The sequence below is a fragment of the Lacerta agilis genome, chromosome 12 (genome assembly GCF_009819535.1).
Source record: "Lacerta agilis isolate rLacAgi1 chromosome 12, rLacAgi1.pri, whole genome shotgun sequence".
Lineage (NCBI taxonomy): Eukaryota > Metazoa > Chordata > Lepidosauria > Squamata > Lacertidae > Lacerta > Lacerta agilis.
The window spans coordinates 23,122,520-23,136,133 of NC_046323.1; the positions used below are offsets into that span (position 1 = coordinate 23,122,520).

General features: G+C 40.0%; 1 protein-coding gene across 2 annotated transcripts in view; it reads left to right on the forward strand.

Moving 5' to 3' along the window:
* IGF2BP3 (insulin like growth factor 2 mRNA binding protein 3) overlaps window positions 1-13,614 on the forward strand; it is a 63,409-nt gene that overhangs the window by 25,865 nt on the left and 23,930 nt on the right. For both annotated transcript variants that reach the window (XM_033166146.1, XM_033166147.1), the window contains exon 3: window positions 3,403-3,451. In XM_033166146.1, the coding sequence (XP_033022037.1) occupies window positions 3,403-3,451 (49 nt within the window). The remainder of the gene's footprint in view (window positions 1-3,402; window positions 3,452-13,614) is intronic.

The following is a 13,614-nucleotide window of genomic DNA, read 5'->3' on the forward strand; positions in this document are numbered from 1 at the left end:
AGAAGCTAATCTTAACTGGGTAATATCTAGTGTTAGTCATACACAGTGTAGACTTTTTGAAATCAGTGGATTTAAGTTACATATGTTCTTTTTCAGTTTACTGATACCTGACAACTGCATATGAACTACTGCAACTAACGCTGATTTTACATATGTGATCACAGCTTTATACAGATCCTAAATAAATAAATAGGGGATGGGAGGCTGTTACCGGTACTTATTGGGCTCTGAAGGCTCTCACAGGGCCCTCTGAGATCTCGTGGGAACCTCCCAGAGCATTTGCACAACCATCTCGGAGCCCGCCAAACTTTTTGTACAGGGAAAATTTGCACAAAAAAGCTTTTTTAAAGCTGTTCACCTTACTTACCAGGCTTTGGGAGGCTCTGAGTTCTTGGGTGGTGTGAGTAGTTCTGATTTTGCTTTTACACTCAACCCCTGGTAGCATAATCCTTGCATATGTTATGATTGCACTATACTTAAATACAAAGTCTAATTTAAAAAAGCAAGTTATTGTAACAAGGTTATTATATGTTAGGTGTTCAGCGCTGATACTGGGGATAGTGGACTGCTAGTAGTTATGAAAACTTCACCTCTCAAATACAAGTTTGACCCTCTCGACTAGCATGCTTCCCCAGTAACAAATTATATTGCCCAAATCTTTAGCTTTTCATTGCCTCTTTGTAGGCATGCCTTACACACTGTTAAGCACTGGCACAGTGGTTTTGATGGAGGATTTATTATTATTATTATTTAAAATCGTAATAGCACGAGTAAAGATACTGGATTCATTTAAAAGCAGTGGGTTTGGACTACATCTTGTCTGCTGTCACACAGTCCATAAAACTAAATTGCTTGTGTTCGAGTTAGACATGAAATGTTTAAAGCAAAATAGATTAGAAGGAAGGTCCAAAAAGGACACCAAATAGTTAATGATGAAACTTAATTAGGTAAGTTAAAACCTCTTTTGTAGGAAAAGAGAATTTATTCCATAGCATATCAGGTGGGACGCGGGTGGCGCTGTGGTCTAAACTACAGAACCTAGGGCTTGCCAATCAGAAGGTTGGCCGTTCAAATCCACGCAACAGGGTGAGCTCCTGTTGCTCGGTCCCTGCTCCTGCCAACCTAGCAGTTTGAAAGCACGTCAAATTGCAAGTAGATAAATAGGTACCGCTCCAGTGGGAAGGTAAACGGCATTTCCATGTGCTGCTCTGGTTCACCAGAAGCGGCTTAGTCATGCTGGCCACATGACCCAGAAGCTGTACGCCCATAGCTGTCAACGTTTTCCTTTTTTTGCGGGAAATTCCCTTATTATAGCAGTGGGGAACAGCAGGGAGGGTTGACAGCTATGTGTACGCTGGCTCCCTCGGCCAATAAAGCGAGATGAGTACCGCAACCCCAGAGTCGTCCGCAACTGGACCTAACGGTCAGGGGTCCCTTTACGTTTATATCAAGCGGTAGTGCATGCATTTCTCTATGCTCATTTATGTGAGGCTGCTAGAATTTATGTTTAGGATTATTGCTGTATCTTTTAAGGGGTATAGATAGACCTTGGAATAGGAAATATCGGCACTGAAAGCAAAGCCTATCTAGAACTTAACATATCTGTTAGGAAATTCTTCTTTCAGCAATTCTTGCCCAAGAGAAATTTCTTTTGTTGTTTGGTTTGGTTACACTGCTGGGTTGTATGTAGTAGAAAAAGCTACTACTGCATCCCTGCAATATAACAAACTAGAATCAATTTTTTTTTTAAAAAAAACTTTTTCAGGTTCTTCATTTAGTCTATAGCAGCCTTCCCAACTGAGTGCCCCCAGATGCTGTTGGACACACCTGTCATCCCTGACTATTGGCCATGCTGATGGGAGTTGTAGTTTGACAAGGCTGGGAGTATAGCAATTCACCTAATGCAATTTCCTGATGCTCCTTAAACACTAGCATTGATTGTACCATACAACCTTTCATTAGTTTACATTCCTTTTCATTAGTGTAATCCATGAAAACTTAGGCCATAATTAATGTCTTAGCCACAAGATTTTAGTTGTTTTAACCTAAATCCAGTAGACGAGTGAGCAGTTTTTACGTAACATTAAACCACAGTTTAAAATATAAAGTATGGTTTAATGTGCACGAGAGCTTTACTTCCACCACATTTCTGACTGTGCCACACAGGGAGGGAAGCAAGTGAACCCTAAACAAGTCAAGAGTCTTGTGGGTCCTGTGGGCTCATATTTTGTTTCTCTCCAAAGAAACAATGAGAAATCAACATGTTATGAGTGATAAACATTTCATGGCGACCAGGCTTTGACTTGTTTCCTTTCTCTCGTGTGGCATAGTCAAGAGTGAGGGAAGAGTGAATTGCTCATACACATTGACCATAATTTATTTTGTATGTGTTGTATACAACTAAGTTATACTCATTTAAGTCAGTGGATATGACAAACTTAAGTTTGGTTTCAGTTTGGTTTAACTTTTTGTGAACCACACCAACGTAACATTTACAGTACAATCCTATGTCTGTCTGTTCAGAATTAAGTCTCGTTAATCTCAGTGGGACTTTTTACTGATTACGTGTATAGGGTTGTTGCCTTGATTATATTTATTGCATTCTATATTTTTGTCTAACTCAAGAAAGCTCCTTAATTGTGATTTTTTCTGAGTTCTTGTATGAATAGCCTTTCTAGCTTTGAGGAAGTACATAGACTTCCCATGTGATGTACAGAACCTTTTTTATCTGCTCATTGCTCAAGATCTCAAGGTTATGTGGCATTCTGGGTGTGCATTTACTCTTCTTCAGGTGAAAAGGAATGAGAGGCGAAGAGAGAAAAGGTTTGGCTATATTCCATTCAGGATGCCACTGGGCCTTGTTTATACTATTACAAAGCAAATGCTTTCATTGCAAGATAGATGAGTGAGGGCCAATATATTTTTGAAACAAAGGTGACAATACAACAGCTATAGTCAAGATTTCAGAAGCATGGAATGTTAGGAATTCAAGTGCTAATTAAACTGACCATGGTTTTAGAATTTACATATTCTTTCTTTCTCTCATGCACTATTTTGTGAAGTTTCAAATTTGGGGATAGTTTTTACATGTCTAAAAATAATGCCACCATATTTAAACAGTATGATAGGAGACACAATATTCTTGAAGCAAAGATGTTTCATGTGTTAAGAAATGCTTCAATGTGTCAAGAAAATACTGTGAGGAGGAGCTTTTTTTCTCTTCAATTGACTCTTACTGTTGAGCATAAGGTATATAATTATTTGTAGGCATATAATGAAATTATTTTGTGATAATTGTTTCTTACTATAGAACTCATTTTGACCAAGTAATTCTCAGAGATGTGTTATGGAGTGTACATTTTTTGTGTGTTTAAATAACAGGCTCTCTCTCTCCATCCCCAGGAGTCGAAAACTTCAAATCAGAAATATCCCGCCACACTTGCAGTGGGAGGTAGGCATTCATCTTTGTTTTCAACCTGTTTTAAGAGGATAAATTGGTGCTTTGTTTTTCACTTTTTGCCTCTTTCGCCCTCTCCCTTGTTTTCTCACTCCTTTTTCTTGGTCTTCTAACACATGCAAATTGTTGGCAAGAGCAATTTTGTTCTTTGAAGGATAATTTGCAAGACTGAATAACAGAACCTTCCAGATATTTCTTAACAGCTGCCCTTAATGTTAGGCAGTTGGAGATAAACTTCAGGGTTCTACAGTACATTTTCAGGTGAATGGCAATTTCCTGATTCATTTTCTGTCTCAAAAGCTGATCTGGGTCTTTCTTCTCTGTATAAACATTAACATTTTAGCAACTTTTATAAATAGAAACTCTAGCTTTTTCTTGTAATTCTTCTGCCACTAGTTATTTCCATAGCAGCACACCATAATTTCAGAAGCTCTATGATAACTAGGTAACAGAATACAGATTATTATAAAAATGTGCCTTTTTATTTGTGCCTCTTAACCTTAATATAGCTAGATATAAACGAGACCCTTACTGCTGCAATTGGATGACACATGAATTGTATAAACAACTGATCAAGCAGAGGTTGGTGTAGAGAAGGTACTCAAGAACTGGCAATATTTTTAAAGCCAAAATTAGTGAATATATGTATACAGTGGTACCTCGGGTTACGTCCGCTTCGGGTTGCATTTTTTCGGGTTACGAACCCTGCAAACCCCGAAGTGAATTTCGCCGCGCAGAAGCGCGATGTCGCGCTTTGCACATGCACAAAATGGACGCTCAGGTTATGTACTTTTTGGGGTGCAAACGGCACCCTGGAACGGATCGGGTATGTAACCCGAGGTACCACTGTATTAACTTACAAACTTGTATGCCACTCTTTAGTATAATATTTCCAAGATGACTTTTAACATAAAAGGAAAAAAAATTCGGTGAATTAACAGAACATTTCTCAACAATAAAACAGAAGATAAAACAACAGGATTAAAACAACTTGTAAAAAAATTTAAAGGCCTGGGGAAATAAAAAGGTCTTTGCTTGATGCAAGAAGGATATTGGAAGAGGTGTAACGCAAACCCCCACCGTCACCCTTTAGGGGAGAATTTGTATGTGGGGTGCCACAACTATAAAAGCCCTTTCCTTAGCCACTACCTATGTGGCAACTTCCCTCAATAATGATGGGAGTGATGTAATGTGACTGGATTTTTTAGTGTTTTTAAAATGTTCAATCTCTCTCTCTCTCTCTCTCTCTCTCTCTCTGTCAGAACACTTGAAAGGTCTGTTATTATTTCTTAATAACAAGTAGCAAGGTATGACAGTTATGTGAAAGGAGAATTTGTCCTCACCCAGAGAATCAAAGTAAGGATGAGGCACTTTCAGAATAAAACCAGAATTTTATTTACATACAGACGATGAGGGTTATATCTTAATAATTACTCTAATAGGCACAACACTTTGTTTCAGACGCATGTTCTTTACAGAGATAGCTAAAAATATCCTTAAAATTTTCACTTTAAACCTGTCTCTGAATTGACTAATGACTCTTAGAACTTCTTGTAGGATCTTTACCTTACCCTCAGGGATACAATCTGTCTAATTACCGGTAATCCCTAATTCAGCCCTAACAAGGCTCAAAACAGCTCCCTATATAGGCATTTACCAAGTCCTAACTACTACTCCTACTACTACTACTACTACTAATAATAACAACAACAATAACAATTTTATTATTTATACCCCGCCCATCTGGCTGGGCTTCCCCAGCCACTTTGGGCGGCTTCCAACAAAATATTAGAATACAATAATTCATCAAACATTAAAAGTTTCCCTAAACAGGGCTGCCTTCAGATGTCTTCTAAAAGTCTGGTAGTTGTTTTTTTCTTTGACATCTGGTGGGAGGGTGTTCCACAGGGCGGGTGCCACTACCGAGAAGGCCCTCTGCCTGGTTCCCTGTAACTTGGCTTCTCGCAGTGAGGGAACCGCCAGAAGGCCCTCGGCGCTGGACTTCAGTGTTCGGGTAGATCAATGGGGGTGGAAACGCTTCTTCAGATATACTGGACCGAGGCTGTTTAGGGCTTTAAAGGTCATCACCAACACTTTGAATTGTGCTCGGAAACTAACTGACAAACAAGCCCTATTTGACCGTTTAATGGTTCTAACTTTAGCTCACTATTCTCTCCTGATTGGACGAAATTCCTCCCAATCCTGATTGGTTTCTGGGCCACCAGGAGGCTGACCCAAGGTCTGTCTGTTATCACAACCTGCCTCACCTTAGAGAGCAAGGTCTCCTGGAGCAGGCAGGCTTATGTCGAAAAAGGCTTTGTCACTGACACCTCTTGGCTTTCTAGGCTTAATCTATGAGCATTCCCCAGACTGCAGAACTGATCCTTTGGCCAGGGTGGGGTGGTGGTGGTGGTGGTGGTTACAACCCTGTCCGAACACAGTGAACACTACTACCTGAACCAGCTGCCCACTAACTGTAGTCGCCATTTTGAATGAACAGAGAGAAGAAAGCATATCTGTTTCCTTTCGGGGTTACCAGCAGCTAAATCTCAAATTAAATTCATAGTATAAAACATGGCTGTTCAATCTTACTTAGTAGTGATCCACATTTTGTAGGTTTTTCTACAAGTTTATTCAAAACATTGTCTCTTTAAAAAATATTTTGAGGCAGCCAGCTTGTACTGTACTAAGAAGGACTTATTTGAAGGACTGCCTGCAGTCCCTATCGTAACCTGCCTGGGCATTGAGATCAGCCTCAGAGGCCCTGTTTATGATCCTGCCTGGCAGACATGAGAGATGGAGCCTTTTCTGTGGTGGCTTCCATGCTGTGGAACCCTCTTCCCTCAGATCTGCATGATCTCTGCACTGTGGGTTTTTAAAATGGTGTATAAAAAGTAATATTTTTTAAAATGTCTTTTATTTAAAATAATTCTGCAGAGATATCTTTTGTTAGTTGCTGTACTGTACTGGCATTTTAATAACTCAGTGATGTTGCCTTTGTTAATTTGGATTATTTTAGATCACTGTATTTATAGTGTTGTAAGCTGTTTTCAGTGGGTTATGCCCCCAAAGGCAGTATGTGAATTACTTCATAAGTAAATAGAGAAAATAAACCACCTTTGCAATGATTCTTTGTGGTAATTGACAGGGATGGGGCAATTCCTTGCTGTGGTTAACATGTGCAGTTACTAAACGTGTGTATCTGATATTTCTAACACAAGGTTGCCATAGGGTCTGCTTGGCTTGGTTGTGACATTTGGTTAAACCTTGATGCCCTTGGTGGATAAGGTCTAGAATTTCTTGCCTTGTCGATTGTCGTTCAGAAAAACCAAAAATAAAATACATTTCCATTTTGTTATTAGGCCTTCCAATTCACTCACTTGTCCATGGTCAGGAATTACTTTCTAGTCATCTCTGACACATTGCTAAGGTATTTGATCTGATATAGTATAAAAAGTTGTGAAGTTTTGGAGCGCCATGAATAGTTGTTTTGATCTAGTGAAACTGACTTACAGATGGTAATAGAGAAGCATGTACAGCACAAATGTAAGCCTTAACCTCCTTCTCTAACTTGTGTTTACTTACATTGTGTGGCAAAGTATCTGCTGTGAGGAGCTCTTTTCCAGGAACATACTGTGCTACTGGGTTGAATCATTCTTCTTAGAAGATGTTGGCATCATAATTGTACTTGGTTCAAATAATTTGTTTTCATCAAGATCACCAAAGGTTTATAGTCTGTGATGAGTCATGTCCCTTTATCCTTTCCAGCTTCATTTTCACCTTGTGGAGTAAGGGATTGAGGATTCCACAGAGTGTTTGTACACAGCATGGTTTGTCATAAGGGCTTAAAACAATGTCCATAAAATCAGCTTTTAGGAGTGTAGATCAGTGTCTCCAAAACATTCAGTTTACTCCCATTGTTTTCAGCAGTTCATTCTAGCAGTTACTCCACAACTTAGTAGATTGTCTTATGTTTCTAGGTTAGGACCTTGTATCACATGCATGTTGAACACAAAAATTGCCTGCTCATAGCTTCTTTGTGTGGTATCCTAATAATAATAATAATAATAATAATAATGTTTTAAAAATTGTACCCCACCCATCTGACTGGATTGCCCCAGACATTCTGGGCAGCTTCCAACATATATAACAACATAAGAGATTGTAGGTGATCTCTTCCTTGTGCATGTGTGAAGGGTTCTGAAATCCTACGTACCAGTACATATTCTGATGTCTGTTCCTGAATTTATTTTTAAATTAGTTGTTGTACCAACAATAGTTAGGTTTGTTCTCCAGAGTTAGTGCCTTTATCAAATATGATGCCTTAGAAAAACTTGACAATAGTTAAGTTTGTTCTCCAGAGATAGTGCCTTTATCAAATGTGATGCCTTAGAAAAACTTGTGATCACCAATACCAATACAGTGTAAAGATTAGATAATCAGACTAGCACACGGGAGTAGGCATGGGGTTGCAGGTACAGTCACAGGTAAACTTGCTCAGCCAGTGCTCGAAATTCCCCAGTGCGTTTTGTTACTGGCTCGGGTCCAATTGCAACCAAGTGGAGATTTCTGGGCACCCAGTTAGTAACTGACCTCTCCATCGAGCCATCTGACTCGCACACAGTCCTCCATCACCACATCAAGGAAAGTAAGGACAGAGCTGAGTACAGATATATTTGACACTCATGAAACCTTTCCACAGGCCACCCAAATGGAACTAACGAACCACAGTTTTAAAACCTCTGCCTTAATCCATAGTTAATACCATTTCCATTTCCAATGTGCATGTTTCTCCTTTTTGCATACTGGGACAAGTGAATTGTTGAAAGAGCAGGCTACAGCCAAGCAATGTAGTTGAGACCATATAATTGCAGGGTTGGAAGGGACCCTAAGGGTCATCTGGTCCAACTCCCTGGTGAATAGACATTCTGGTGTGGTGACTAATCTAGATTTAAGATGCCATTTTGCGCCTAGCAGATAGATAGATAGATAGATAGATAGATAGTTTCTAACACTGCTTGCTCTTGACCTTGGGAGGGCTAAGCTAGCCAGAGGGCCACGTCAAGGGCCTGCCAGAGTTATGCTGTCATGCCAACAATGGCCATTTTAAAGCTTTCCTCCCAAAGGAAGGGAACCTTTGACTCAAACCCTTAGTTTCTGCAGACAAAGTACAATAATAATGGAATGACATATTTCATTAAGTCAACAGCAGGTTTCTGGTCTTAATTTTCATCAGCCCCATACTTACCACATCATACTACAGTGCTCAGTGCTTAAGTCTCGCCATCGATTCCCCACTTCTTTGCTTATAATTCAAGCTTTCCTTCCAACTATTCAGTCCCTTTCATATTCCTTCCTGTGCACCATGCCAGCCCCCCTCTCTGTCCCCAGTTTATGTAGTTCTGACATATTGCCAAGCATACTGAACTTCTCATTCTGCCTAGTGCGCACAGCAGTAGAAGGAAAATTTAGTTGTTTTGCTATGGTTAATCAGGTTGAGTAACTTACTGATGGGATTTGTTATGTTGCGACCAGGGACGAAGCCAGCTTGGTCTGGGGCTGTTAGTTTGTGCAGGGAGACTTAGGCAGTTAGCCAGGATTGATGTGAATATTTTGTACTCCTGATTTATCAGTGAGATTGGGTGATATAATTCTACTTTGAGGCTATCTTTGAATGGTTTTGGAAGAGGTCCAGGTTTTTGGGATGGGGGCCCCTTATAGGATGTCAATAAATAGGCGAGTCATGTAGGGTGCTAGACTTACCTTGATTTTTTAAAATAGAACTCTGCTGTGAAGCCATCTGGGCCTGGGATTTCAGATTTTTGAGGAACATCTCTAATTCCTCTGAGGTGATAGGACTCTCCATGAATTCTCGTTGCTCTGCAGTTAAAATTGGCATGGATAGTCCTGCTAAAAAGGTTTTGATTTCTTACTCATATGGGTTCTAGGAGGAGTATAGCTTAGAGTTAAATTCCACAAATTCTGAGGTTATTTCTTTGGAGGATAATGTTATGTTTCATCTTTTTTAGTAATGCAGTGTACAGGTAGTCTTGTTTTAAGTGATTTTTTCCCCTGCACCTGTTTGTTAATACAGTGGTACCTCGCTAGACGAGTGCCTCGCTAGACGAAAGGCTAGCGAAAGGGTGCTTTGCAAGACAAAGTTTCCTGTGGCCGCGACTCGCAAAACAAAAACGTTTTGCAGTTTTTTTCGTAAAGCTGTGCTTCGCAAGACAAAATTTCCGCTATACAACAGCACTCGCAGAACGAATTAATTTCGTCTTGCGAGGCACCACTGTAGTCTGGAGTTTTTCCCTCCATACTTGTAAAATCGTGGTTTTGAGTATAGAATGTTGATCATTTTTTAATTAATTTCTAGTGAGTCAATCTTCCTTCCTTTTTGTTCTATGAATTTATGGAGTTTTTAAAGCTCCTGCTTGTTTGTATCGTGTTGAAAGAGCTGTGATGTCTTATTCAAGTTTGCTAATTTTTGAGGAGGTTTGTTTTTTAGTGATGCTTTCTCTTTTATGCAAGCTCCTCTAGCGACCAGTTTCAATGCGTCCCACAGAAGGGGGCTTGTTATGTTGTCTGCATCATTTTCCTTGAAATAGTTTTGAGTTTTCATGACACTTTCTCTAGTTACTTGATTTGTGGTTAGGATAGGGCTAAAGGACCATGATGGAGTGTTTTGTGTTCCCTCTCCTAATTTAAGGGTAGTTTCCACAGGGCATGGTCTGTTACCTTGATGTTACCAATGTTCGTTGTTTCAACCAAGGGGATCAGGCCTTACGTGAACAGAATGCTATCCAGTCTGAACGTTGTGCCATGGTGCCTGGACTGGAATGTGTGACTGGTGTCTCCTGGGTTTTTTTCACCCCAGATGTCCTATAGGCCTCCGTTTTTTAAGCATATATTAATGATTTCCATGGGGAAATCCTGCCAACCTCTCACATATGTTGGAGCTTGTTAAGTAAAAGGTACCGTAAGAATGAAACCTTGATAAAATCCTTGATTGTTTCTTTGCCTCCAGGATGCTCATTATCCTAGCACAAAAAAATCAGGAAGGGACTGGTATAGTGGATTACAGCTGTCCCATTCCTAGCTATGTGTATTTGAATCCTACTGAAGACTGAGCTTGTGTGTGCTCAGTGTAAGATTGAACCATTGTTTTTAAATAAGCTGATCACTCTAAGACACTCCCTATTCACTGCCAGAGCTGGCGAATAAGCAAACTAGTCTTAGCGTTCTTCTGTGGATAAAAAAACATTACACCTCTTTAATTTGTACAGTGGAGTAGAAAGCTAGCAATGTTCGTAAAAGAACTAACAAATTTAAGAAAGGCTTATTTCACTTACCTCTTGTTCTTCCTCAAAGGAGCTTGGGGCAGTGTATGTGATTCTCCACTAACCAAGTTCATCCTCTCAGCATCCATGTGATGTAGGTTAGGTTATGAAGTGGTTCACCTACTGAACAGGAATTTGAACCCAGGTCTGTCTGATCCTAGCCTGAGCCACAATTTGGCTATTCCTGCACGGTTCACTATTTCATAATTCTTCTATCATATTATTTTCACATACATATCCCAAATGCTACTTTCAGTTTCTCAGAAGGAAAGCGAGATGCATTCTAGATAAAGTCCAAATTGAACAGGTCTGGGGAGGGGAGGGGTGATTTCCTTACTTACTTTATTACCGGTAACTAAAGCAAACTTCGGTTCCAATGGTTTTCCTGAACCAGTACGCTGCCACCATTTAATATCACTTACAATCTTTGCTGTCTTAACTCAGTGTTTTTCAACCAGTGTTCCGCGGCACACTAGTGTGCCGCGAGATGTTGCCTGGTGTGCCGTGGGAAAAATTGAAAAATTACTTTATATATAGTCAATATAGGCACAGAGTTAAATTTTTTAACATTTTCTAATGGTGGTGTGCCTCGTGATTTTTTTCATGAAACAAGTGTGCCTTTGCCCAAAAAAGGTTGAAAAACACTGTCTTAACTTACCAATACTCCATGGAACAAAGCCAATCAGGTCTAGGTACTATATTTAACAAAGATATTAAAAGTTTTATTTAATACAGGATTATATATTGCACAGGTTTGTGTGGCTATGTACTTTAATATAGTACTGTCTCTTTAAATGGATCTATCGATCTATCTATCTATCTATCTATCTTACTTATTAAATTTCTATCCTGCCCTTCCTCCCAAAGGAGCCCAGGTAAACATTGATAACTTGTTACTGTCGCTTTAAATGCCAACAGCTTATTTTGCACTACTGTTACTAAACTAAGAGAGCTTAGAGGACACAGTCATTATGAAAGCTCTTCTGCTAGACTGCCCTTGTAATTACTGCACCCCATTTAAGGCCCACCAACACATTTGAGAGCTCTTATTTCAAACCCTACTTGACCTATTGAATCGCAGGTCTGTTTTGCTGTCCTGTCCTGGAATCTTTTCTCTGCCTCTCCTGCCAGACACCAGTGCCTAGTACATTGGTGCCCCGCTAGACGAATGCCTCGCAAGACGATAAACTTGCTAGACGAAGGCATCCGTCTAGCGGAAGGCTGCCCCGCAAGACGAATTTGTCTATGGGGCTGCCTCGCAAGGCGAAAATTTTTCGTCTTTTTTTTCTCATCTAGCAAAAGCGCGGCTGTCATCGCCGCTTCGCTAGACGAAAAACCCGCTAGATGAAAATTTTCGCAGAACGAATTATTTTCGTCTAGCGGGGCACCACTGTATTCCATACTGCCTCTCACTTCTGCTCTTCATAGACACTAGTCACTCTGCCTTCCTTTCAGGTCTTCTTCCTTCCCTAATTCTTCTCCTTGGTTGTTGTCATCATCTTCTGCATTCATCGCAGAGGCCAACCATCAACCCAAACAAATCCTGACTGACTAGCACCCAACCATATATTCATTTTTCTGCCCCCAAACCCCCAGTCTAGGTCCAGTCAGTCACAATAAGAATTATGAACCCGCAACCACCAAGATACTATGCATACTTTCTATCCCTCTTTTGCATACTGAGAGTTCTGTTTCCTACACTTGATCTTAGCCAAAAGGCCGAGAAGCGATGAGAGAGAGTTCTGTTTCCAACCCCTACTCAGCTGTCCCCTCAGTGACAGATAAACCAAAGTTCACCTTACCAGACTTCCCCCATCAAACACATTGCAACATATATTACAATACGAATGACACAATATCCATTAAAAAGCAGTTCAAACAAATTGGGTTTCTTTACAAGGTCTAAAAGGGGTAGGGGGATTGTGGTGTACCTCCAGTCCTGCTACTGCTGTATGTATACTAGCCCTCCCTTAAGAAGAAATGTGCAGCTTCAACAAAAGTCTGGAAGTTTGTGCTGCCACAACTGTAATGGCATCCTGTGTAGGCAGCTTTTCTCCAGCCAGTATCTCCTTTTGTATAAAGACCAGTACTGTGTAAATCAAAACTTTTATCTATCCTACGCATGAAGAATCTGGTTTGATGCAGATATCAACTAGTGGCCAGCTACGCATTTCATGTTGAGCATACTCTCTGTGCAGCAAAGCTGCTAGCACATTTGCAAAGTTAAGTAGGGTCCGGTATGGTTTCACATTGGATGAGGAGACACGTCTTGCAATTCCTGCATTGCAGGGGGTTGGACTAGATGACCCTCTGTGCCCTTCCAACTCTGCAATTCTGTGATTTCCATTTTTGCCAACCAAGTTGCTACATGTGAGAATCTCTTTCCTTTTTCCTGAGATAACTACCACTTTCTATCATCACTAGCTTTCCATTAAATTACAAATATGCACTAAGTACGTTTGGATGTTCTTATTCCATTACCCCCATTTCTAGACTTTAGTTCTGTGGTCTAGCATTAAAATTTAAGAGTGCCTGTGTAAAAATGTGTAGAGTTGCCTTTTAAAACAAGCTGTTAAAAATCTTCCAAGTATTGTTTCATCAATGTAGCTTGAAAGCATAGTTTTGCTTATGGTATTCCTTTTAAATATTAGTCTGTATTGTAGTTTTTAAAGCCTTTTTTGATTTTCATGTGTGCAGTTGACCCTGTGCTATAGTTTTAAGTTGCTCAGCTGACAACCATCCTCTTAACACCTTAGCAACAACTGTGTGAATGAAAGATCACTCCATGTGTGTGATAACTCTAGATATAGATATGTA